A 24,017-nucleotide genomic window follows, 5' to 3' on the forward strand; every position below is an offset into this window, starting at 1 on the left:
CCCTCTCCCTTTCTGCCTATCCTTTTAATATAATGTGAATCCTTGGACATTGAGCTCCCAGCTATAATCTTCTTTCGGCCATGATTCAATGATGTCTACAACATCATACATGTCAATCTGCAACTGTGTTACAAGTGCATCTACCTTATTCCGTATACTACATGCAATATAATCTAATTTTTTTAAAGTTCAATGTAAATTATTATCCAAGTATGTTTATGTCACCATATATGACCATGAGATTCATTTTGTTGCAGATATATTCATTAAATCCATAATAGAATAATAACTATAATAGAATTATAGAACTATAAAGGACTAATAGAACTATAAAAGACCATACCAACTTGGGCATTCAACCAGTGTGCAAAAGACCATACCAGGCTGTGACACAGCCAGTTGCTATACTCTTCACCTCACATTTATGGAAGTTTGTCAAAGTTTTAGATGCCATACCAAATCTTTGCAAACTTCTAAAGTAGTTGACGTGCTGCCATGCTTTCTTTATAATTGTACTTGCTTGTTGGGTCCAGGACAGGTTCTACAAAATGATAACACCAAGGAATTTAAAATTGCTGACTTTCTCCACCTCTGATCCCTCTGGTTTCCTCTTCCTGAAGTCAATAATCTGCTCTTTTGTCTTACTGACATTGAGTAAGGTTGTTGTTGTGGCACCACTCAGCCAGATTCTCAATCTCCTTCCTATATGCTAGTTTTTCACCACCTTTGATTTGGCCTGTGAAGGTAGTGTCATCAGTAAACATGAATATAGCATTAGAGCTATGGTTAGCCCCACAGTCATAGTGTAATGCAAGTAGTGCAGGGAGCTAAACACACAGTCCGATGGGTGTACCTGTGCTTATGGAGATTGTGGAAGAGATGCTGTTGACAACCCCAACTGACTGGGAAGTGAGGAAATTGAGGATCCAATTGAACAAGGGGGTATTAAAGCCAAGGTCTTTAAGCTTACTGATTAGAATTGAGGGGATGATAGTGTTGAATGCTGAGCTGTAGTTGATAAAGACCATCCTGATGTGTGCACCTTTTCTGTCCAGATGTTCCAGTATTGAATGAGAACTAATAAGTTGTCATTTGCTGTGGACCTGTTGCGCTGGTAGGCAAATTGGAGCAGATCCAATTCCAATCTCAGGCAGGAGTTGATATGCTTCATCACCAACTTCCAAAAAAAAAAATTCATCACTGAGGATGTAAGTGTTACTGGACAATAGTTATTGAGACAGATTACCACATTCTTCTTAGGCACCGGTATCAGTGAAGCCTGCTTGAAGCAGGTTGGTACTTCAGACTGCTGAAGCAAGAGGTTAAAAATCTCAGTGAACCCTCCAGCCAGTTGATTAGCACAGTTCTAGAGTACTTGGCCAGGTACCCTATCTAAGTCGGATGCTTTTGGTATGTTAACCCTCCTGAATCTGCTTGTATGTCAGTGTTAGAGACTGAATTTGGGGACTGTGGGAGTTTCTGATGGTTCCTCTATGTTTTGACGGTCAAAGCAAGCATAGAAGCTCATTTAGAAGCTAAGAATTCTTGTCGCCTAGGTCATTTGATGTTACTTTGTAAGGAGTGATCGCATCGAAGCCCTGCCACAAGTGTCGAGATGGCTTTCTGGAGGTCATATTTGTCGCTTTCTTGGTCACCAGATTTGATTGCCTCTGATTTGTCCCTCAGCAGACTGTAGATCTCAAGGCGCATCTGGGGCTTCTGGTTGGGAAAGTCTGTGAATTATTTTGTGGGGTCACAGTCGTCTACAACTGTTTCCATAAAGTCCATGACACCCGTGGTGTATTCATTCAGATCCACAGTCGAGACCTTGAACATGGCCCAGTCCACCGACTTGAAGCGATCCTGTAGCCACTCCTCTGCCTCCCACAACCACCTCTTTATTGCCCTCATCTCTGGAGATTTGCTCCTTTAGCCATTGTCTGCATGCAGGTAGAAGGACAGCCAAGTGATCAGATTTCCTGAAATGTGTCTGGTCATGGAATGGTATTGGGACCTCTGGTGCTGCAGGTTATATGCTGATGGTAATTGGGCAGGGATTTCTTCAAATAAGCCTGGGTGAAGTCCCTGACTCTGATTTGGAAGGTGTCGAGATAGACTGTTTCTTGTCTGGAGACGGCATCATTCAGATGCTCAAGCACTTGATTATAGTCGGCATTGGTGATATGTAAACTCCAGTGAATATCATGGAGGAGAACTCCCTGGGTAAATAGAACAAAGATCATTAGATCATGTGGTGCTCAAGGTCAGGGGAACATGAGTTCGACAAAACTACCACATCTGAGCACCACTGAGAGCTTATCATGAAAAACGTACTTCCACTTTTTTGCCTTCGCTGCATCCGCAGTTCAATCTGTCCTGTAAGTCGAGAAGCCTTCGGGTCTGATCGCTGTATCTAGCTTACTGAGAGTAAGCCATGTCTCAGTCAAACATAGAACACAACAATCTCTCATTTCCCTCCGAAACCGCAATCTTGCCCTCGCGTCCTCAAGTTTGTTCTCCAACGACTGCACATTTGCTAAAAAGATGCTGTCTTGAGATTTTGGAGATTTTCCTTGTCATCCTCACTGGTGATAATGAAGTCCTTCTGCCATCATGAGTGCTTGGGCAGCCCTGCAGCACCTGTTCCATAGCTTTCTGCCAAAGTGCAAGTGCAGATACTGCTCCAAAAATAAGTCTATTATGGCGATAAAGCCCTATGTGAGTGTTAATGGTGAGAAACACTTTGACCTCTTCCTCCATCTCCATCTGTAGGTAGATTTCAGCTAAAGCCATTTTGCTGAAGTGTTTCCCTCCAGAAAGGTTTGTAAAGATATCCTCCATCTTGGGCAGAAGGTATTGATCTAGCTTCAGTACTGGGATGATGGTTACCTTAAAATCACCACAGATCCTACCAGACCCATCCTTTTTGTGAATGGGATCTATTCACCCCTAGAAAGATTTCCTTCAGCCTCCACACACTCTCACTGAGTTGCTATTTCATTCTGGATGGTATTTAAGGAAGCAGATGAGCTTTGTAAAACTTGGGTGTGGCATTTTCATTTAACACTATTTTACCCTTAACATGTCAAGTTTTACAATGCTACCCTTAAACACTGCTGTAGCATTACTTTCTTTGAAGTAATTATTTTGTATGAAATAACTGTAATGAATCAGTAGCATTGCAGCTTTCTTAGTTGAGTTTCAGTTGACTCTGTTGAAGAAGATGTGGCATGTAGATGATGGATGGATCTCCCATCAAGTTGTAGTCGTCTCAGCCAATCACATATCCACAATGCTGACCCTCCTGTTTTTACCACGTACAAGTTCAATGTGGCTTGTTTGTTGTGTTTCACTGTTATGAATGTCTTTCCCACAGTAGTTATCTCTTCTCCAGTATAAATTTCTAGTTGTATATCTGCAGGCTTCAGTTTGGTACCTTTGCAATGTCCTTCAAACTTACTTTGTGGAATGACTGAAAAAGCTGAGCCAGTGTCCAAATCTATTCTAATTAATTTGCCATTCATTTCTGGTGTAAGCCATATTGCTTGTCTTGTTAGTTTTCACATTGTATATTTTAAAGCTACTTAGTCCTGGACCACTCATTATTATCAAGTTTTTCGCCAATGGCATGTAGATTAGTGCTCCTTTTGAAAATGCAATTTGACTTTTTATCCTTAACTCTTTCCTGTGCAATCCATTTCTTCCTTTCGTCCCAGCATGTTCTTTATATGTGTCCTACTTGGTTGCATTTTCTGCAAATTTCACCTTTAAATCTGTGTATATGAGCCCCTGCCACAACAGTAACACAAATTGTTGGGCCAAGCAGGTTTCTGTTTAGATGCTGCAATTCGGTTCATGCTCACTTTCATTCCTGACTGCAACTCACTTGCGTCTCTGGCTGCTGTTTCTATTGATACAGTGATTTCAACTGCTCTTGTAAATGTGAATTCCACTTCAGTTAGGAGCCTTTTTTGAATGTGATCATGTAAGATTCCACAAACTAAACAATCCCTCAGTGTATCAATAAGCCCTTCCCTGAACTAACAATGCTCAGACAACTTCTTCAATTCAGCCACATACATTGTAGTGGACTCCCCTTCCTTTTGATTCAGCTTATGAAATTATGAAATTTAAAGCATTCTGCAATCAACAAAGGTTTTTGTTCTAACTGTTCCTGCATTACCTTCAAGATATCAGCAATGCTGATTTCAGCTGGAATGGTTGGAGCAGTTAAAATGTTAAGCAAGCTGTCCATTTTTCCATCTATTTCATTCAGTAACACTGGCACTTGCTTTTCATTGGCTATTTCATATGCTTACAAGTACTGCTCAATTTGTTCACTGTGCATCATCCAGTTATCTGTTATTTATTTATCATTATTATCACCCTGTACTCACTGCTTATGAACCCGTGGTCGTACCCATTGCTTGTTAACTTCTTTTCACCTGTCTTGCTGAAAGGCCTCAGCCCAAAACATCGACTATACTCTTTTGAATAGATGCTGCCTGGCCTGCTGAGTCCGTCCAGCATTTTGTGTGTGTTGCTTGTTAACTTCATCCATTTTCTGTCATTTGTGTTAACTCAACCATCACTCTCCCCTTTGGTTGAAACGTGTGCTGCATTTCTTTTTAACTCAATTGTCTCTCTCTCCCCCGTGAAGAAAAACATGCTGCACTTCAACAGGTAGCTAGATATCTTGGGGCTGTTTTAAAACTTATTCATTGCCACTGTTATGTGGTTTAATTCTAGAAACTAATCAAAAGAAAGTCACTGGAGCCAGGAAGCAGGTCTACTTAACTTTGATTTCCTTTTCCTTAGTGAGGCACTCACCTATGACATGGTGAAGGAATGATGTATACTATTCATGTACTTCTTATATATAACCCGTAAAAATTATGTAAACAAACAAAAAATGCTTAAACAATATATTTACAATATTACTCAAATGTTGCTGAATTATTAAACAGACCACAGTGCCATTCTCTGCGAACCATAGAGACTGTTGTGTGTGAAAATACCAGGTGATCAGTAGTTTCTGATTTATTCCTCTGCGCCAACAAATATTTCACGGTCAAAGCCTCTTTGATCACATTTCCTCCCCAATCTGATTTTTCCTCTGAATCTCTTGACAAGAGAGTCACAGAAATCCACAGCACAAAAACAGGTACTTCAGCTGATCCAGTACATGCAACCAGACCTGTGTCCACCCTACCCTTCTCATCCATGTACCTATCCAAACTTCTGTAATCTCAGTGGAAAAAGCCTACTATACCCCTTAAAATGTTGTATACCTTTATCAAATCTCCCATCAATCTTTTATGTTCCAGGGAATAAAGTTCTAAGCTATTCAATCGTTCCTTATAACTCGGGTCCTTCAGTCCCACCAATATCCTCGTAAATTTTTTTCTGTACTCTTTCAATCTTATTTACATCTTTCCTGTAGGTAGGTGACCAAAACTGCACACAATATTCCAAATTAGGCCTCAACAACGTCTTGTACAACTTCAACTTAACACCCGCCTAGGTAGCCTCCTTCTTGCCGGCATGAACATCCAACTCACTGACCTCTGTTGATACCCCTGCCCCCCACCCTTACCCCCATCCCTATCTATTATTTTAGTCTGGTTCTCTTTCTCTCTCTTTTCCCCCCTCACTATAATCTCTCCCCCCAGCCCTACCTGTCTTTCTCTTTTATTTCCCATAATTCTCCACCTTCCCCCTAGCCCATTTCCCTCCAGCCTATCACTTCCCAGCTCTCTACTTTATCCCTCCCCCCACTTCTTATCCCCACTCGACTATCCCATGTTACTTCACTCCTGATGAAGGGTTTTGGCCCGAAACGTCGTTATTACCTCCTCCCATAGATGCTGTCTGGCCTGCTGAATTCTGCCAGCATTTCGTGTTTTTTTATTTTGCACTCAATTGCTTTCTTAATGACCTTATCAACCTGTGATGCCACTTTCAGTGAATTATGGACCTGTATTCCCAGATCCCATTGCTCTACTGCACTCTCCAGTGCCTGAATGCTCACTTTTTAAGAAGTACCCTGGATGGCTCTCCCAAAATGCAACAGCTCCCACTTGTCTACATTACATTCTGTCTGCCATTTTAGCCCATTTTTCCAGCTTGTCCAGATCCCACTGCAAGCTTTGATAGTCTTCCTAGCTATCAACCACACAGACTATCCTGGTTTCATCCGCATATTTGCTGATCCAGTTACTCAGCACCGATCCCTGTGGCACACCACTAGTCACAGGCCTCCAGTCAGACAGGCAACCATCCACCAGCACTTTCTGCCTTCTCCTGCAAAGACAATGTCTAATCCAGTTTACTACCACATCTTGAATGCCAAGTAAGTGAACCTTCTTGACCAACCTCCCATTCAGAACCTTACCGAAGTCCACTACTTTGCCTTCATCAACTTTCCTGAAAAAAAACCTCAAAAAACTCTATGATTAGTTAGACTTGACCTACCGTGCATTTCAGTCCCTTATGATACCTTCCATTAACTTTCCCAGTACTGATGTCAGAATCACGGGCCTAGAGTTTCCTGGGTTTATTCTTAAAGTCTTTCTTAAACAGCAGAACAATATTCGCCATCATCCAATCCTCCAGTTCCTCACCTGTCGTTAAGGAGGATTTAAATATCTCAGCTAGTGCCTCTGCAGTTTCTGCACTTGCCTCCTGCAGAACCTGGAGGAACACCTTGTCAGACCCTGGGGATTTGTCCACCCTAATTTTCCATAAGACAGCAAACACCTCCTCTGTAAGTGTATCATGGATTTGCCTCATTCTGTAGACTCTGTCTATATAGATGCAAAAAATCTGATGAAGATTTCTCCCACCTCTTTGGCTCCATGCATTGATAGCCATTCTGATATTCCAGAGAATCAATTTTGTTCCTTGAAATTCTCTTCCTCTTGATATATCTACAGAAGCCCTTAGGAATCTCCATCACCTTATCTGCTAGAGAAACCTCATGCCTTCTTTTAGCCCTCCTGATTTATTTCTTTAATGTTCTGTTGCATTTCTTATACTCCTCAAGTACCTCATTTGTTCTTACCTGCCTATACCTGCCATGCACCTCCTTTTTCTCTTAACCAGGCCCTCAATATCTCTTGAAACCCAGGGTTTCCTGAATCTGTTAGCCTTGTTTTTATTCCAGAAGGCACACACAAGCTTTGTACTCTCAAAATTTCACTTTTGAAGGTCACACACATACAAAGTACAGCCTGGCTGGGAAACAGCCTATCCCAACCTACACTTGTCAGATCCTTTCTGATGCCATCAAAAATGGTCTTTCTCAATTTAGAATCTCAACATGAGGACTAGGCCTATCATTTTCCATAAATACCTTGAAACTAATGGCATTATGATTATTAGATGTGAGGTATGCTCCTACACAAACTTCTGTCATCTGCCCTGTCTCATTCCCTGACAGGAGATAAAGTATTGCACATTCTCATTGGGACTTCTATGTATTGATTACAGAAACTTTCCTGAACACATTTGACAAACTCTATCCCATCTAGTCCTTTTACAGTGTGGGATTCCCAGTCAACATGTGGAAAGTTAAAATCACCCACTAACACAACCTTTTGTTTCTTGTAGCAGTCGGCAATCTGTCTATAAATTTGTTCCTCTAAATCCGGCGGATAATTGGGTAGTTTATAATATAGCCCCATTATTATGGTCATAACTTTCTTATTCCTCAATTACAGTCATAAAGCCCCAATGGATGAGTTCTCCAGTTTGTCCTGACTGAGCACTGCTGACTAGTAAAGCTATGCCTCCCCCTTTAATCCCCTCTGCTCTGTCATGTCTAAAACAACTGAACCCCGGAATAATAAGCAGCAGTTTCTGCCCCTCCTGCAACCAGGTCTCAGTAATGGCTAGAATTTCATAATTCCATGTGTTGATCCATGCCCTGAGCTCATCTGCCTTTGCTGTAATACTTCCTGTATTGAAATATGCACAACTCGGTCCATCAGTCCCACCACGCTCAACCTTTTGCATCCTGACTTTGTCTGAGGTCTCAACAACATCTATCTCCACAACCACTCTACCATCTGGCCTGGCACTCTGGTTCCCACCCCATGCAGCTCTAGTTTAATCCCCACCACCCCGTCCTGATGCAGTACTAGCAAACCTTCCCACTACGATATTGGTCTCCCTCCAGTTTAGGTGCAAACCATCTCTTCTGCACAGGTCCTACATTCTCTGGAAGAAAGTCCAATGATCAAAAAATCTGAAGCCCACCCTCCTACACCAACTCCTTAGCCATGTGTTAAACTGCATTATCTTCCTGTGTCTGGCCTCACTAGAACATGGCATGGGTAGCATTCTTGAAAACACAACCCTGGAGGTCCTGTCTTTTAACTTAGCACCTTACTCCCTCAACGCACTGTACAAAGCCTCGTTATTCTTCCTACCTATGTATTGGTACTGACATGAACCACGACCCCTGGCTGCTCACCCTCCCACTTGAGACCACTGAGGACTTGATCAGAGATGTCCCAGACCTGGGCAACCGGGACGTAACTTAGCATCTGTGAATCTCATTCTTGTCTACAGAACTTCCTTTCTGTTCCCCTAAGTAATGAATCCCCATTACCACAGCTTGCCTCTTCTCTGCCCCCCCACTGCCCCTCCACCATTCTGAGCAACAGAGCTGGACTCAGTGCCAGAGACCTGACTGCTGTGACTTCCCTCTCCTAGTCCATTCCCCCGACAGTCCCCAAAGTAATATCCCTGTTGTTGAAGGGGAGGTCACAGGGGTACTCTACTCTGGCTGTTTAACCCCTTTCTCCCTCCTGTCACTCAGTTTTTTCTGTGTCCTGCACTTTGGGTGTACACCTTGTCACCCCCTCATCATCCTGAATGACCCAGAGTTCATCCAGTTCCAGCTCCAGCTCCTGAACATGGTCTGCTAGAAGCTGCAGCTGGATGCACTTCTTGCAGGTGAAGTCACCAAGGACACTGGAGGCCTCTGTGCCTTCCTACATCCACAATGTGAGCAGTCAACTTTCCTGGCTGGCATCCGTACTGGTTAAACTGCTATTATAAAGAAGGACACTGGAAAAAAACAACTACCTACAGTTTTTCACTTTCTCTCGCTCAAGCCTCTCCTCGCTGAACCCTCACAGATCTAAAACCTCAAAAGTCCCACTCTAGCACTGTCCATTCCAAGAAAGCTCTACCTGCCCCTGCCTTATTTTAATTTGCACTTGCTAATGACTCCTGATCTCTGATTGGCTGCTGTTCAAACTCAAAAACTCCCGCAAACCATTGCTTTTTAATCCTGATGAAGAGTCTCGGCCCGAAACGTTGACTGTTCGTTTCCACGGATGCCGCCCGACCTGCTGGGTTCCTCCAGTGTGTTGCTTTGACCCCAGCATCTGCAGAGTATTTTGTGTTTGCTGCTTTTTATGCTCTCTCGCCGACCTGATTGAGTCACCTCTTTCAATAGGTACATTTAATGTCAGGGGAATGTATACAATATACATCCTGAAATTCTTTTACTTCGTGAACATCCACGAAAACAGAGGAGTGCCCCAAAGAATGAATGACAGTTAAATGTTAGAACCCCAAAGCCCCCCTCCCATGCACAAGCAGCAGCAAAGCAATGCCCCCCACCCCCACCAGCAAAAAAAACATCAATGCCCCCCACCCAGCACTCAAGCATGCAGCAAAGCATCAATAAAGACACAGGTTTGCCGTATCCCAAAGACTACTCGTTCACCCGGTATTTGACATACCAAATGCTCTCTCTCTCTCCCTAATAAGGGAAAAGGAGGTGACCCTGTTTCACAGCGAGAGGGGAGACGTAACAAAACAACTTGCTGAGTTATGGTATTTAAAGTCTGTTGTGTTGCTTTTACCGAGCTCTGGCCTCTGGGCTCTGCTTCCGATCTTCTTTGTTCTCCCGCGACGCACCATTTGGCGGCGCCCACCTCCAGGGCCACGAAAATGCAGCACCCTGAAGGCGCTCTAGTCTTCTAGGCAACATCCTGGGCATATCGAAAAGCAGCCGGTCGTAAGGCCCTGAGAGTGGGTCCCATTCCCGTAAAGAACTGAAGTCAGAGTGTAACTCCAGGTCAGGGTCTTCAAAGGAACCTTGAAAGGGAAAAGAAGAGATGTGAAAGATAGAAATAAAGCTGCTTCCGAAGATGCAAGAAGTGGCCGTTTAGCGCCATCATTACTAAGCTCCGCCCTTCTCTCACTCTTGATCTCTGATTCACCATTGTTCAACTGTCATGTCTGCACGTATTTATGCTTTGACTGGCTGCCACTTGATAGGCTGACAAATATTTGCATTATTGAGCAGCTGTGTAGGTGTACAGAATGAAGTGGCCACTGAGTGTTTAAAATGTAACTGATGTTTAATTTCAACATAGTTATTTGCATGCCAGTTTGAATGGCTGTGGAAGGAAAATTGTGTTTTTGTAATCAGGAGTAACCAGCCTACATACACTCTAATAGTGTTGCATCTTTAACCCATTAATTTCATTTTGTGTAAGAATAGGTGTGTTATCTAAGTGAGATAAATTTTATGAGGCTCTTGGGAGCTTCTTCATAACCTTCAGTGCAGGTGGATTTTGAAAACTAAACAAAGGTAACTTCATACCTCCTGCAGCCCATTAACACGAAAACAAAATTGTTCTCAATCATTGGTGACTTCCTTTAAAGGATCTAACATAATGGACTCAAATAAGCTCAGTGTCAGTTATTTTGGTATATTGACAATTAACCCACTATTTTAATACAAAAGAAAGGATAGAGTTTTTACAGAGTTGAGGTCTTTGCAATAAATGACATAGTTCAGTATGCTTAGTAATAAATAATAATGTTAGTGCTGCCATTTTTCTATGCCACTTCAAAATTATTTTAAATACAATAATTTAAAAAATTTAAAAACAGGACAATAACAAGTGATCTAAATAGTTTACATCATCTAATAATTCATATTATTGAGTCAGCCTTTGTGGGCATTGGGTTTAGTTTAACACATTGGCAAATTCAGATTTTATAGGGTGCAGCTAATAGGTAAATTACAGTATGCAACACAACCAATAAGAAAGCACGTGATCCACAGCAGGGGAGTACTAACTAGCGAGGGTGAAGGTGCACTTCACTAACTGGGTAAATACTATGTAGCTGCTGAGAAACAGTGAAGAAAGTTTATTTACTCATTGTTTGTACATTTCTTAAACTATATGGAACAATATAAAAGCTAGCGCTGGAGATTCTTTTTACACGAAATTAACAAAGCTCAGGGTGTAAAATGTCACTTAATAGGAAAAATTGGAGTGCTCTCTCCAGGTAGGTGTCTTTTAATATTTAACACTTTGACTGCTTCCGTATTAGTGCTTACATTTACACTTGCTCTGTATAGGACAGCTTTTATGAGAAGTAAAAAATGAAACAAAATAAGTCTAGCAGCATGTAGTTTGATACATTGTAAAGGAAATGAAACTTGAATACTTTATATTAAGTCTCACCTGCCTTTTAAAGTGTACCAATTGGTGGAATATCAGGCAGGTACGGTAAGAATGTAGAAACAATATACACGCAAGTAAACTAATGTCAAAATAAGCTTGAAGAGCTTACCTGCATGATCTCTTTAGCACCTGAACCTATGAATTACCAGCCTAATGAGTATTCTACAATAGCTATTCTGTATATGATGAGCACAAACACACCAATTCATCCACAGAATTATTTTTCATGGAATAATGGTGATCATCTCTAAAGTGTGTTTATTTAGTGGTGCTCATAATCAAGTAAATGTGAATTCAATAACATACAGATTGTAAATTCTGTATATAATTCTGCATTTCAGCTTGCAAGAATCTTTATTAGGTCAGTGAATTGGTAGATCAACTTTATAAATTTATTTTGTATATTTCCTTTGTAACAAGTCAGAAGCCGATAAAGTTACTGTGAAATTTGGTCAGTAGATGAGAGTAGACAGCACAGTTCTTCGTGGCAGATAGGATTGGCTTTGTGTATGAGTGATATGGCAAAAGGTTTCCTGTTTTCAGGAAATGGGATTTTTTCTTCCTCAGTCGAAGTTGACTCTAGCAAGATCTATATGGAATCTCATTTAAGACTAATATTCATGATCTGGTTTTGTATTATACATGTTGCTTGCTTATCTTTATACATTTAAATCCAAGTTCTGAAAGAGGGCATTGATCCAGATCTGTAGTGGTTTAGAGTCATGCAACACAAAAGCAGGCCCTTCAACCCATCATGTCTATGCTGATCATCAACCACCTATTCATAGTATTCCCCTTTACTAGTACTTTGTCTATAGACTTCTATGCCTTGGTAAGACAAACACTCATCCAGTTTATAAATGTAGTCAGAATACCTGGCTCCACCATCTTTTCAGGCAGTGAGTTCCAGATTGCAACTAGCTTCTGAGTGCAAGAAATGAGAGTGTATCTATTTAGAAATATTAAAGTATGCTGAGTATACTGGGGCTTCTACGTGGCCAATAAAAGCGAATCCAAAGGTACGTAAGAAGCCATATGAATAGGGTCATGGAATAATGGGCTGACCTACTCAATGTAGACAAATTCAGTTCAGATATATCAAGGATCAGTTTTATTTGCCATATACGTACACTTACAAGTATTATGAATTTGCTGTGTTGTGTTGGCACAGCATACAACAACAACAACATTCTACAATTATAAACAATAAAGAATTGTATAAAAGATGTTCGAGGTTAATCTAAGCTCTAAGGTCAGAGGTTATAGGTAAAGTTATGGAGATGGAATCATCTTTTTGTAATGAATCTCTCTTTTAAAATCTAATCTCACTGCAGGCATAGTGTCTATGGGCTTCTTTTGCTAACTTGCAGCCACTAATAATAAACCAAATAGCTGATTACTCAAGCTAACAAAACTAAACTTAATTGATTTAACTATGTTAAATCAGGTAGAGTCAATAATTGTTTTCATTTTTGTCCGTTCATATTGGTGTTCAACAATCCTATTAGAGTTAATGTAATTTTAACATAATAAAGGTAAATAAAGTAACAAATCCAAAACAAAGTAATAAAGAACATGGCAAATCATTCAAAATCATGTCTACATGATAGTCAATGGACATGAAAGACACTGCACATCTATATTTAAGAGTTAGCCATTTATACACCAACAGTTTGCCATGTAAGCAGTCACCTCTTCTGGAGGAGGGCCAGAGGAGAGTGCTACCCTCCCTATAGAATGCAAACAGAAAGTTTAAAAAAATAAGGCTGTTGTAGTATTGTTATCTGATGACTATATTTGCAAAATGGGTGAAGAACTTAACAGCTAAAAATCTTGCAGCCAAACTTAAGTTTTTAACTTTTGATATTAAACAAAGTACTATGTTAAGTATATTGGAAGATGTATGTGTATGTATAACTGTGATGAACATGTTACTTCAGTGAGCAAAATGTTCCTTGACAACAGCCTTCATTGATATTTTTTTAACTTCAAGAATTGACCAGGTAATTGCTGATATGATAACACAAGCCCTTTGAACAGGTACAGTCAACCCCACCCTGCACTATGACATGTTACCAGTCAAATTGAAAAGTAATGATGAGCATAAGGAGGTGGATAATTTTGTAACTTCTGAAAGGATGCTTTCGTGTTCAAATCTAAACTTTTTTCTCCACAAATCAGAATGAAGCATCCTTAAACAAAAATATTGAGTAGTTGTAGTTTCAGAAGAAACATTATGGATTCTAAAGATCCAGGTAAATATAATCTTACAGCAGTTATGTAAATAGATGTTTGAAATGTAGTTTCCAGTTTCATTAGTGACATGAAGGATTTGATATATATTTCTCAATCGAAAGGATGTTTTGAAAACATAGTTTGGTTACTGTGAAATGAATGACTTGCATAATCTAGGAAGAAACAGGTTTTAGATGTATAATTCCCAGAAATCCAAGAGAAACCAGTAATGAAAAAAAGGGACATTAAAGTTAATCTCTTAAATGCAGCAGTATTAGGCCAATTTTAAATTGGATTGAGCAGTTGAGCATATTTATTTAACAAAAAACAACTTATTCAAAGGCTAAAAGCAATTGAGTTACAACATACAGTTGTGTAACATGTGATTTGGGGCACTAGGAGTGCCAAATCAATTTCAAATACACCTATTGCGTTTGGGAGTCTTGGGTCAGATATGTTGGTGTAGTCATTAGCAAATGCACAGCTAGAACAGGTCAGAATTGTGCAGAAGAGGAATGAATGACCAATTAGCATGCAGTGCTTCTCTTAACCTTGCATGACTGAATGCATGTTTGGCCACAGAAAGGACTCCCTGTTGGTGTTGTTTGAAAAATTAATCATGTACACAGTAGATGCTGGTTGATTGCTTCTGAGTGCTATATAATTTTGTAAATAAATGCCAGAGTTCTTCAATGTCATTCAAGTCGACAGAATGATATAAGTGGTGGTGAACAGGTTTGGCCTCACCAAGGATTCTAGATCAACCTGTTAGTTCTGGATATGATATTCTAGAAAGGGTTCTCTTTGAGAATCAGATTGAGCAAAAAGTATGCAAGTAAGGGCAAGGTGCTAGAACAGAGGAAAGGAAGAGCGAATGAAGGACTCTCAACTGACGGACATAGAGCATCTTTCAAAGAGTAATCCTACTTATGCTGAACAGCATTTGCTGAGGTATCTGTACCTTAGCAAGGTTATGCATGTTGAAAACTGCCCAATGTTCCAAATATATGTACAAACTAGGAGAAAGATAAGAACTGCCTTCTCATTAGCTGGGACTTGGTATGACACACCAATATTTGCAGCACCTCGCAGTTGTATACAGGGGGTCATTTATGATCATTTGAACTAACTACATCTCATGCTCGCCTGCCAAAATGAAAACTTCTTTTTGTGAGTATTGTGGGTGAGAAATAGAGTAAAATGTCATAGACTAGTAGCATCATGTCTTGCAGTTAATTTAAGTCAAGTTTGTGATTACCCTCTCTGAAAGGGCTGGAAGGGACCTCTGTCCCTCAGTTTCCAGGTCATGAACATGGAAATCAGTTCTTGCTAAGTTGGCAGCAAGCATGGAAGCCCATTCTTTAGCAGGTCAGCTGCCATTTGTATTTGAGAAGCATGACAAACCAATGAATTATTCCTGGTTGACAAAGCCAATGGGCTGATGAAATAGCCCATGTGAACATGGGCAGTATGTTTACAATAAAAACATGCTTTTATTGTACTATTAGAACTTCTAAATCACTCTCCCACTGCCTGAGCTGCTCAGGTGGAGCCAAAATGTGAGGTGACTTGATATCTGCTGCACTATCTTGTCAACCCTTGTAATCAATCACAATGGAATAGAATGGAGAAATGTTGTGAAGAAATGGAATTAGTCCCTAAAGAGTCAGGCTGTCCATCTATTAATATAAATATATAAGAGTTCCTCATTTGTGAATGGTTCCACACTCTACCTGATCTTGTTTGCAAAACATAGGTTGGTCCAAATCAAAAATAAAAACATCATGAAACATACAATCCAAATGATATTTTAAGGAGTAGGCATGCCATATTCCATAGAAATGATCCTATGGTTGTTTCAATTGTTGGAACTTCCATTTGCTTTTGTTTCTCTTGGTGTTCCTTCACTCTCTTTTACCCCTTTGGCTTCAACAGAGTTGGTGGATGAGTTCTGTCTTTCACAGAACGTCTGCACAAGACCTAGAACATTTTGGGGCATAGCCCTGCATCATGCTGCACCATCTTAATGAGAGCATCAAAGAGTAAATCTATGATTATCAGGCATGAAATCACATTTGGCAAAAACATTGATAGGGGAACAAAGGTGTTTTTGTGTACTGAATGCCTGAAGCTAGAGGTACATTGGTGTTTGAACTAAATGGATCTTTTGCCATCTCCCCTTCGACATTTATTATTTGCTGATGCAGCTCGCCATGGGAGTCCAATGATTTTTTCTCACAGAAGTTTGGCTGGCTTTCTAAATTGTATTCTTTAAGCCATTGACTTTCAGTCAATTCCCCTATCCGAGTACATTGTTAAGAAGTAGTTAAATGATCAGTAAAAACTGATGCTATACTGTTTTGTTTTTATCTCTGGAGAATTGTTACAGTATATAGCCATGAAAAAGATATGGTTACTCAGATCTCATTCAGAATGCACAACTTTCAGTTTTGGGTGTAGTACTGATGAGAAAACATAATAGCTCAATAAGGGTATAAAATATATGGTGCTAAATTAGGAGGATAGGTTTCATAATATCTTCTCGTATTCTCCTGATTCCAGAATGGGGAGTGATGCAATGAATTGATAGAAAAGAATTGGCTGGTGGCAGTTTCAAGGGAAATGGAATGTAATTCTTCGACAGACTTGAGCCATAGCCATTAACATGTTCAGAGTAATGTCTGCAAAAACAAACAATGAGCCAAGTGGTCAGATGAATTACTTCTGATGCCATTAGTGCAGATTTGTTGGTCATGATATCCCTATATTCCTCCTTAAAATGTACTGTAGAATTACTTTTTTTTAAACACAGTGGATTCCGGTTAATCGAGGCAGCCACTTGTTTCGGACAACTCTTAAAGAAGAAAAATAAATTGAGATAATAGCCAGGATTTCCTTCATGTACTTGGGATACTGCTACCTCATTGGGGCAGGAGACTTGTTAAACAGGCTCTAACTCATGTCAGTCACTCGCACTGTGTGGCCGTTAGACGCTTTCCCATGCTTAATGAAAATAGTTTTTAAACAGTTTTAGTTGTGTGTGTTTGTGTTCAAAACCAGTGATTTTTATCACTGAATTATAGGAAGGATATTAATAAGGTTGAAAGAGTGCAGGGAAGGTTTTCAAGGATGTTGCCGGGACTTGAGAAACGGAGTTACAGAAAAAGGTTGAATAGGTTAGGACTTTATTCCCTGGAGTGTAGAAGAATGAGGTGAGACTTGATAGAGGTATATAAAATTATGATGGGTATAGATAGAGTGAATGTAAGCAAGCTTTTTCCACTGAGGCTAGGGGAGAAAAAAAAACCAGAGGACATGGGTTAAGGGTGAAGGGGGAAAAGTTTAAAGGGAAATTTGGGGGGGTGCGGCTTCACAGAGGGAGTGGTGGGAGTGTGGAATGAGCTGCCAGATGAAGTGGTAAATGTGGTTCACTTTTAACATTTAAGAAAAACTTGGGCGGGTACATGGATGAGAGGTGTATGGAGGGATATGGTCTAGGTGCAGGTCAGTGGGACTAGGCAGAAAAATGGTTCGTCACAGCCAAGAAGGGCCAAAAGGCCTGTTTCTGTGCTGTAATGTTCTATGGTTCTATAGTTGGTAAGAAATAAACAATCAGGCAATTCAGAACTTTTGCTCACTGCAGTTTCAAGCATTCAGGCTTGGAGATTGAAGGAATTGCAGGTATCTATCGACAATCATCTTGAGGGTTAAAAAGAAAATGAAGATTTGGAGGTTGCACTCATCGATACCATCAGTCCATTATCTACACTAAATGTCTGTGCTGATTTTGTTCAATGCATACATTGGATACATTCCTCCATTGATAAATATAGGGAACTAATACACAGTTTATAGTATTAGTTTCTTCTGTAATTTTTAAATATATAGTTGGTTATTCAGTTTGTTTATTTTACACCTTTTTACTTATTTTCATGAATCTGGCGAATTAGGGTAGCTGCTTAATTGGGCCTAAAATGTGCCATCCCTATGTATCCAAATTAACCTGAATCCACTGTATATGACCATAGGAACCAGCAGGTAGGACATCCATGCACCCTTTCAGCTGAAAGATGAGAAACCTGACAATTCATCCCCCCTATGGTATTACACTTGAAATACCAGGTGGGAGTATGTCAAAGTTCCATAATTTGACTTAACCTTCGGCCAGAGATATTGTTGAGCTAAACTAACACTTAGGTTGTATGGCTTTCTCTCCTTGAGATACAAGTCTTTAAAAGGATGTTGGTCCTGGATTAGTCTATAGAGCTGTTTAATCAGTTTGAAAGTTATGACCTTTAAACCATTTATTCACAGCTATATATGCATTTATCTCATGAGTAATTAAATTCCATTTTTCTTTTCTTTCTCCTCCTGACAAAATGCAACTATTCTGCAAAACTTACTTTTCAGCATGACAGCTGTTCAGACATTCATTCCCTTCATTATCAGCATGATGTGTTCCACCCACACTGCAGCAATTTGCATTGGCTACTTTGACAGCACCTCCCAAACCCATGACCCTAATATCTATGAAGTCAGCACAGCAAAGACGGGCACTGTGCAAGTTTCCTTGAAGGTCACGCACCTCCAAGAAATACCCTGGAACTAAGCCCTGAAAGCCAGGAACACTGTGCAAATACATTTCCCAGAGGAATAACACCGATTTAAGCAAGAAGTTCTCATGTTCAGTTTAGATGAGATATGAGATGCTGGTGTTGCCAACAGTGTCTTGTCCCATGCATTCAGTTCTGTTCAGTTTCAGTTTATTGTCAGTTAGAAACCACAAATGCAATGCATTTAAAAAATGAAATAATGCTCTCTAGAATGATATCACAAAAGCACACGACAAAACAGACTACACCAGAAGATCCACATAACGTTTGGTAATCCCCAGATCCAGAGTCCTGAGAGGCTGCTGCGTATTAATATCTCACTACCATCTTAGCGCGTTCCCTGGAAAGGAGCTCCAAACTCACCAGACAAAACAAGACTACCCAGACACACCAAATCAGGAGACCAACTCTGCCACCCAAAAAACCAAAAACTAAAGCTACAAGACCTACACAAAAACCACATAGTTACATATAGTTATAGTTAACATATAGTTACAGTTAACATATAGTTACAACTGTTACGTACCCCGTAACTGGGTGTCTGACCAGCAGAGAAAGAAGAATCCGTTGGAGTCTGGTGGTACCAAACTAAAGGTGTTTATTAGTAAACTACACACTACAATATCAAAAATGCAAATATACATATAAAACAAGTTAGCAGTAATAAACCTAAAAGTGTAGGAATAATAATAATCAATAATAAACAAGCTCTATCGATGTCTAGGGGTAAATGAATTGTCATAGAAATGTATAAAGTTCATTTCATAAATACTGAAGTAGTTATGGTTGTTGTGTTGAAATCGTTGGAGAGAGAGGGAGCGAGCGAGATGTAACAGCAACTGCTGCGGCAGGCAAACCTTTTGTGGCTTTCTTAATCCATCGTGTCGTTGTGGCCATTCAGTTATGACCCCTCTGGTCTTCAGCTAGACCGTTCTTCTGTGGTGGACTCGTCACTCTGGCATGAGTGGACACACACACAAGTCCCCACCGGCCCTGCTGTAACACTGTGAGCTCTACTGACCGATCTCCTGGTTCGGTCTCCGAATCTCCCCACCTTTCTGTGGGTTCACAACACTCAGTGTCCACTGGTGTGTCTGAAGGGTGTCTCTCCAGACCTGTCTTTTATCCCCACTCACGGGATCTCAGCTATCCATCACCTCTGAATGACTGTGTCCATCAAATCAGGCCACTCCTGCTATCTCCTGAGGAATGTTAACGAGCAAAGTAAAGTCCTTGTAGTAGAAGGTAAATAATCCAGGAAGAGTCATAATACAGTAAATCAGCAGTCTCTCTCTCCCCTCTTATCTGTAGCAAATGTTCTTACCTGGGCTTTATCTCTCTCTCATGAGCAGCATAACAACAGCAACAGTTCGTAGTTCTCCAGAGGGGGGGTTGGGAATGGTTAACTCTGCACCCAATTGTCCATCAGGTCTGTTCATCACTCATAACACAACAGTGCAGACAATACTATAATTAATTAAAAAACAGACCATGGGCACAGTAAAAATAGTCCAAAGATGTTAAAAGACTGTAAGTTCATTCACTAGTGAATAAATCAGCCAATAGAAACTGACAAAAATTCTAATTCAATTTCTGTCTTAGTTTTTATTTTGTTCTTCATGTCATTTTCTACTTAATGTCATGAAAAGTTGAAGATTTTTGCTGCTATTGAGTTCCAAACATTCTCCACTTTTTAGTTTACCTAGAAACTGTTGGCAGGCTATGTACACATACAGGCACAGACATGTCAATGTATGGCAATGTAGAAACAGAAATTTTCTTACATTTCTGAAGGAGCCGAGGCCTCTATTTTAACTTTGTCAAGGATCAATAGTTAAAAATTTGGTCAAGATTGTGCCAGCACACAGCGCTCCCTCAGTTGATATCTTCCAGCTAGCTCACGGACATGTCTACTTTACTTCTTTTACTTCTGTTTTTCATCTTAAGTGTCTTTCTGGTGCTGTTAGAGCCTACAATTTACAAATTGGAGATCGTCTGAGTGATCCAGTGCTTTGCTGTCTCTGAGAAAATTCCAGGAAGAGAGCAGGTTCTCAGATGGTCTCAATATAAAGAAACTTTGAGCCAGGGTGAGAGCCAAATGTTTAACTCTATTTCACTGGTTAAAGTATCCATTATTCACCGATTAAAGTGTTGAGGAAGATTGAGACATTGAAGCAAATGTGGAAGCCGAGCGAGGATTTAGCGCCCACTGCGGCTGCTGGAGAAGGAATCAATAATTGACCCAACACAGTATGGCTTGCTGTGGTCAGACAGATAGGTCTCTCTGCCTCATGTGGTGTCCCGCTCTTTTGATGAATGTCAGTGATATCGTAGGATGGTATCATGGTTCTGTGTTTATGGATTGGACTATTGTGTTTTTGGACTGTGGACTTTTTCCAGATTTATGATTTTTATATTTTGTGTTTTTTATCGCCATTCCTTTTCAGTTTTGTTGTGCAAGGAAAGATATTTAGGGTTTGAAGTTTTGTTTGTTTTCTTTGTGCAGGGAAGGGTTTGTTTTTGGGGCTGGTCGATGTTCCTGTTCCATTTTGTGTGGAAGGAGACGGGTTTTGGGGGTCGATGATCGGGATGCCGTTCTTTTTTGTGTGGGGGAGGGGTACACTTGTTGTTTCTATTTGGATGACTTTCATGTTCTTCCTTTGTTTTGTGGCTATCTGGAGAAGACAAATTTCAATGTTGTATATCCTTTGATAACAAATGAGCATTTGAATCTCTGAATTTCTGGAAGATGCATGAAACAACATTGTGCCTTTCTGAAAAAGATTTGTTGGATATTATCAGTGTTGTAAGACACCATATTTCTACTTTTCTAACTAATCTGTGGCTGATGGTAATCATTTTTACAAGTATGGTTAATGATCTACAGATCATCACTGCTTGACATGAAAACATGCCCTTCCTGCAGAAACAAAACACCTTTGTATCTTGTCAATAGTGTTTTAAATGTTGAGAACCACTCAGTGATAAGATATGAATGGTAGGAGAGGATCTGATAAAGAGATTGATTCGCTTTAAATTCAAGATACTGCTCAGTGGCATCATAGCCACCAGGCCAAAGGAACATGTGTGCAGATTCCTGATGCCTGCTCGGGGGGGGGTTAGTAATGGAACCAGAGGATACAAGCACCGACAACCTGGTTACCAGAAAGCACATGACTCAATGCCCCACACATGGATCCTGGAATGCCTGTCCCTGTGCAAGGTCAACAAGACACTCAGGACCTTCATCAAGAACTCAATGGCCCGTTGGAGGACAATGCTAGAAGTTAATTCAAAGCCAATAGCACAAGTGACCATCAGATGTGGAATAGACTAGGGTGATGCACTACTCCTTCTGCTGTTCTGCTTAGGCTTGAACCCCCTCAGCCCAGTCATCTCAAAGAGTGGATATGGGTACAGGATCACGAGTGCAGTGACCATCAGCCACCTCCTGTACATGGATAACATTAAGCTGTATGCCAGAAATGAAACAGACATTGACTCACTAGTCCACCTGACGAGGGTGTACAGCAGAGGCATTGGGAAGTCATCTGGACTGGAAAACCGCAGTCAGATGGTTGTGAAAAGAGGAAAACTGATCAATAGTGGGAGTCAAGATACCTGAAGGCCACATACCAGATGTACAGGATAGCTACAAATACCTGGGGATCCTTCTGGTTCATGGAAGCCACGATGTGGACACAAGGAAGGCTGCATCATCCGAGTACCTCCAAAGAGTGAGATAGGTGCTAAAAAGCCAGCTGAATGGGAAGAACCAGATCAGTGTCATCAACACATTTGACCTACCAGTCATCGGATACCCATCCGCGATAGTGTGTTGGCCAAGGAACAAACTGGAAGCTGCTGACGTCAAGCCCCGGAAAATGCTAACAATGCGTGAGGATTCATGTTGAGTGACTGTACAACCGCTAGAATAAAGGAGGACGGGGACTTGGAAGTGTCAAGGCCACAGAACCGGAAGAAATGTGAAACGTCCATGAGTTGTCAGGAAGATGGCCCCTAAGGATGACCCGTGAGGAGAATACCTCAGGTAGCAGGCAGGGGACATGAAAATGGAAGCGGGTGAAGCAGAGCCAGAGGACCAGAGGCCATGGCAGGACAAGCCACTGCAGGAGATGTACTATCGCCAGATATCAGAGGTGGCTGACATACGAAAGTCCTACCAATGGCTGGAAATGGCAAGGCTGGAGGACAGCAGAGAGGGGCTGCTCATGGCTGCACAAGAACAGGTGTTGAACATAAGAAGCAGGGGTCGATCACACCAGACAAGACCCAAGATGCAGATTGTGCAAGGAATCTGCTGAAACCATCCAGCACATAGAAGCAGAGTGCAAGATGGAGGCAGGGACAGCAGACACTGAACAGCACAACCAATTTGCAGGAATTGTGTACTGAAAATTTGCACAGAGTATGGATTGGACACTCCCAAGTCCAAATGGGAAACACCCGAGAAGGTTATGGAGAATGACAGAACTAAGATCCTGTAGAACTTTCTGATAATCAGAACAGACTGATAATCAGGTACTGGCCAACCCAACAGACATAATAATACTAGACAAGGAACAGAAGAAAGCAATTGTAATAGATGTGGCAATCCCAAATGACAGAAACATTGGAAAGAAAGAATATGAGAAGTGGGAGAGAGCTTGGAGAACAGATAGAAAAGATGTGGAAGGATAAAGCCAGTGTAATCCCCATGGTGTGATAGGAACACTTGGAGCTGTGACAGCTGGATTGGGAGAGTGGCTCCGACAAATAAATGTGTGTGTGTATACGTATATATATTTGCACACAATACTGTGCAAGAGACTTAAGCACACACACACACATATATATATATATATATATATATATATATATATATATATATATATATGGCTATGCTAACATACACAAAATGACGGAGGAACTCAGCAGGACAGACAGCATCTATGGAAGGGTCTCGGCCAAAAACCTCAGCTATACTCTTTTCCATAGACACTGCCTGGCCTGCTGTGTTTTTCCAGCATTTTGTTTGTGTTGCTTGGATTTCCAGCATCTGCAGATTTTCTTTTGTTTGTATATAGCTATGGTGCCTAGACTTTGACACAGTACGTGAGTGATTTTAATACACTGTCTGCTGCCAAAAAAAAAACCAGATTTTGTGATAGATGTGAGTGATTCTGATATGGGTCCCTGTTGTGGACTGAGAGTGGGGAGGGTTCAGGGAGGGGAGAATCATGGTTGGGAAAAGGCGATGGGAGCGGGAAGCAACAGAGAGACATTTTGTAATGATCAGTAAATCAATTGTTTGGAGTCAAATGACCTTGCCTTGTGTCTCAGAGCTGGGTGTGACTGCACCTGTGCCAACCCCCCCCCACCCCTGGCACTCCTTCTCTGCCACTTGTCCCACACTCCTCCTGCACAGCTCCACTCTTGCACTTCTTCCAGATTTACAAAATTGCTCTCCATTCCACATGGACAAATACAGCACTATGCAAAATTCTTAAGCACTCTAGCTATGCACATGCCCCTAAGAATTTTTGCACCATACTGTATATATAATAGCTCGTGTTATAACAGTTGAGGCTAGCCTGATTTTGGAGCTTGTGAGAACATCCATGGGAAGCTGTAGGGCAAATTAAATCAAACCTCTGGTTTCCAAAAA

The 24,017-nt window shown here is 40.9% G+C and overlaps 1 protein-coding gene across 3 annotated transcripts in view; it reads left to right on the plus strand.

Moving 5' to 3' along the window:
- Positions 1-24,017, plus strand: part of LOC140717142 (uncharacterized) — a 165,324-nt gene that overhangs the window by 47,155 nt on the left and 94,152 nt on the right. For 2 of the 3 annotated variants that reach the window (XM_073030403.1, XM_073030405.1), the window contains exon 1: positions 11,095-11,322. The exons of the other annotated variant lie outside the window; for it this stretch is intronic. In XM_073030403.1, the coding sequence (XP_072886504.1) occupies positions 11,285-11,322 (38 nt within the window). In that variant the 5' untranslated portion in view covers positions 11,095-11,284. Of the gene's footprint in view, positions 1-11,094; positions 11,323-24,017 lie in introns of those variants that run through there. 3 annotated transcript variants of the gene reach the window in all.

The sequence above is a fragment of the Hemitrygon akajei genome, chromosome 27 (genome assembly GCF_048418815.1).
Source record: "Hemitrygon akajei chromosome 27, sHemAka1.3, whole genome shotgun sequence".
Taxonomy (NCBI): Eukaryota; Metazoa; Chordata; class Chondrichthyes; order Myliobatiformes; family Dasyatidae; genus Hemitrygon; species Hemitrygon akajei.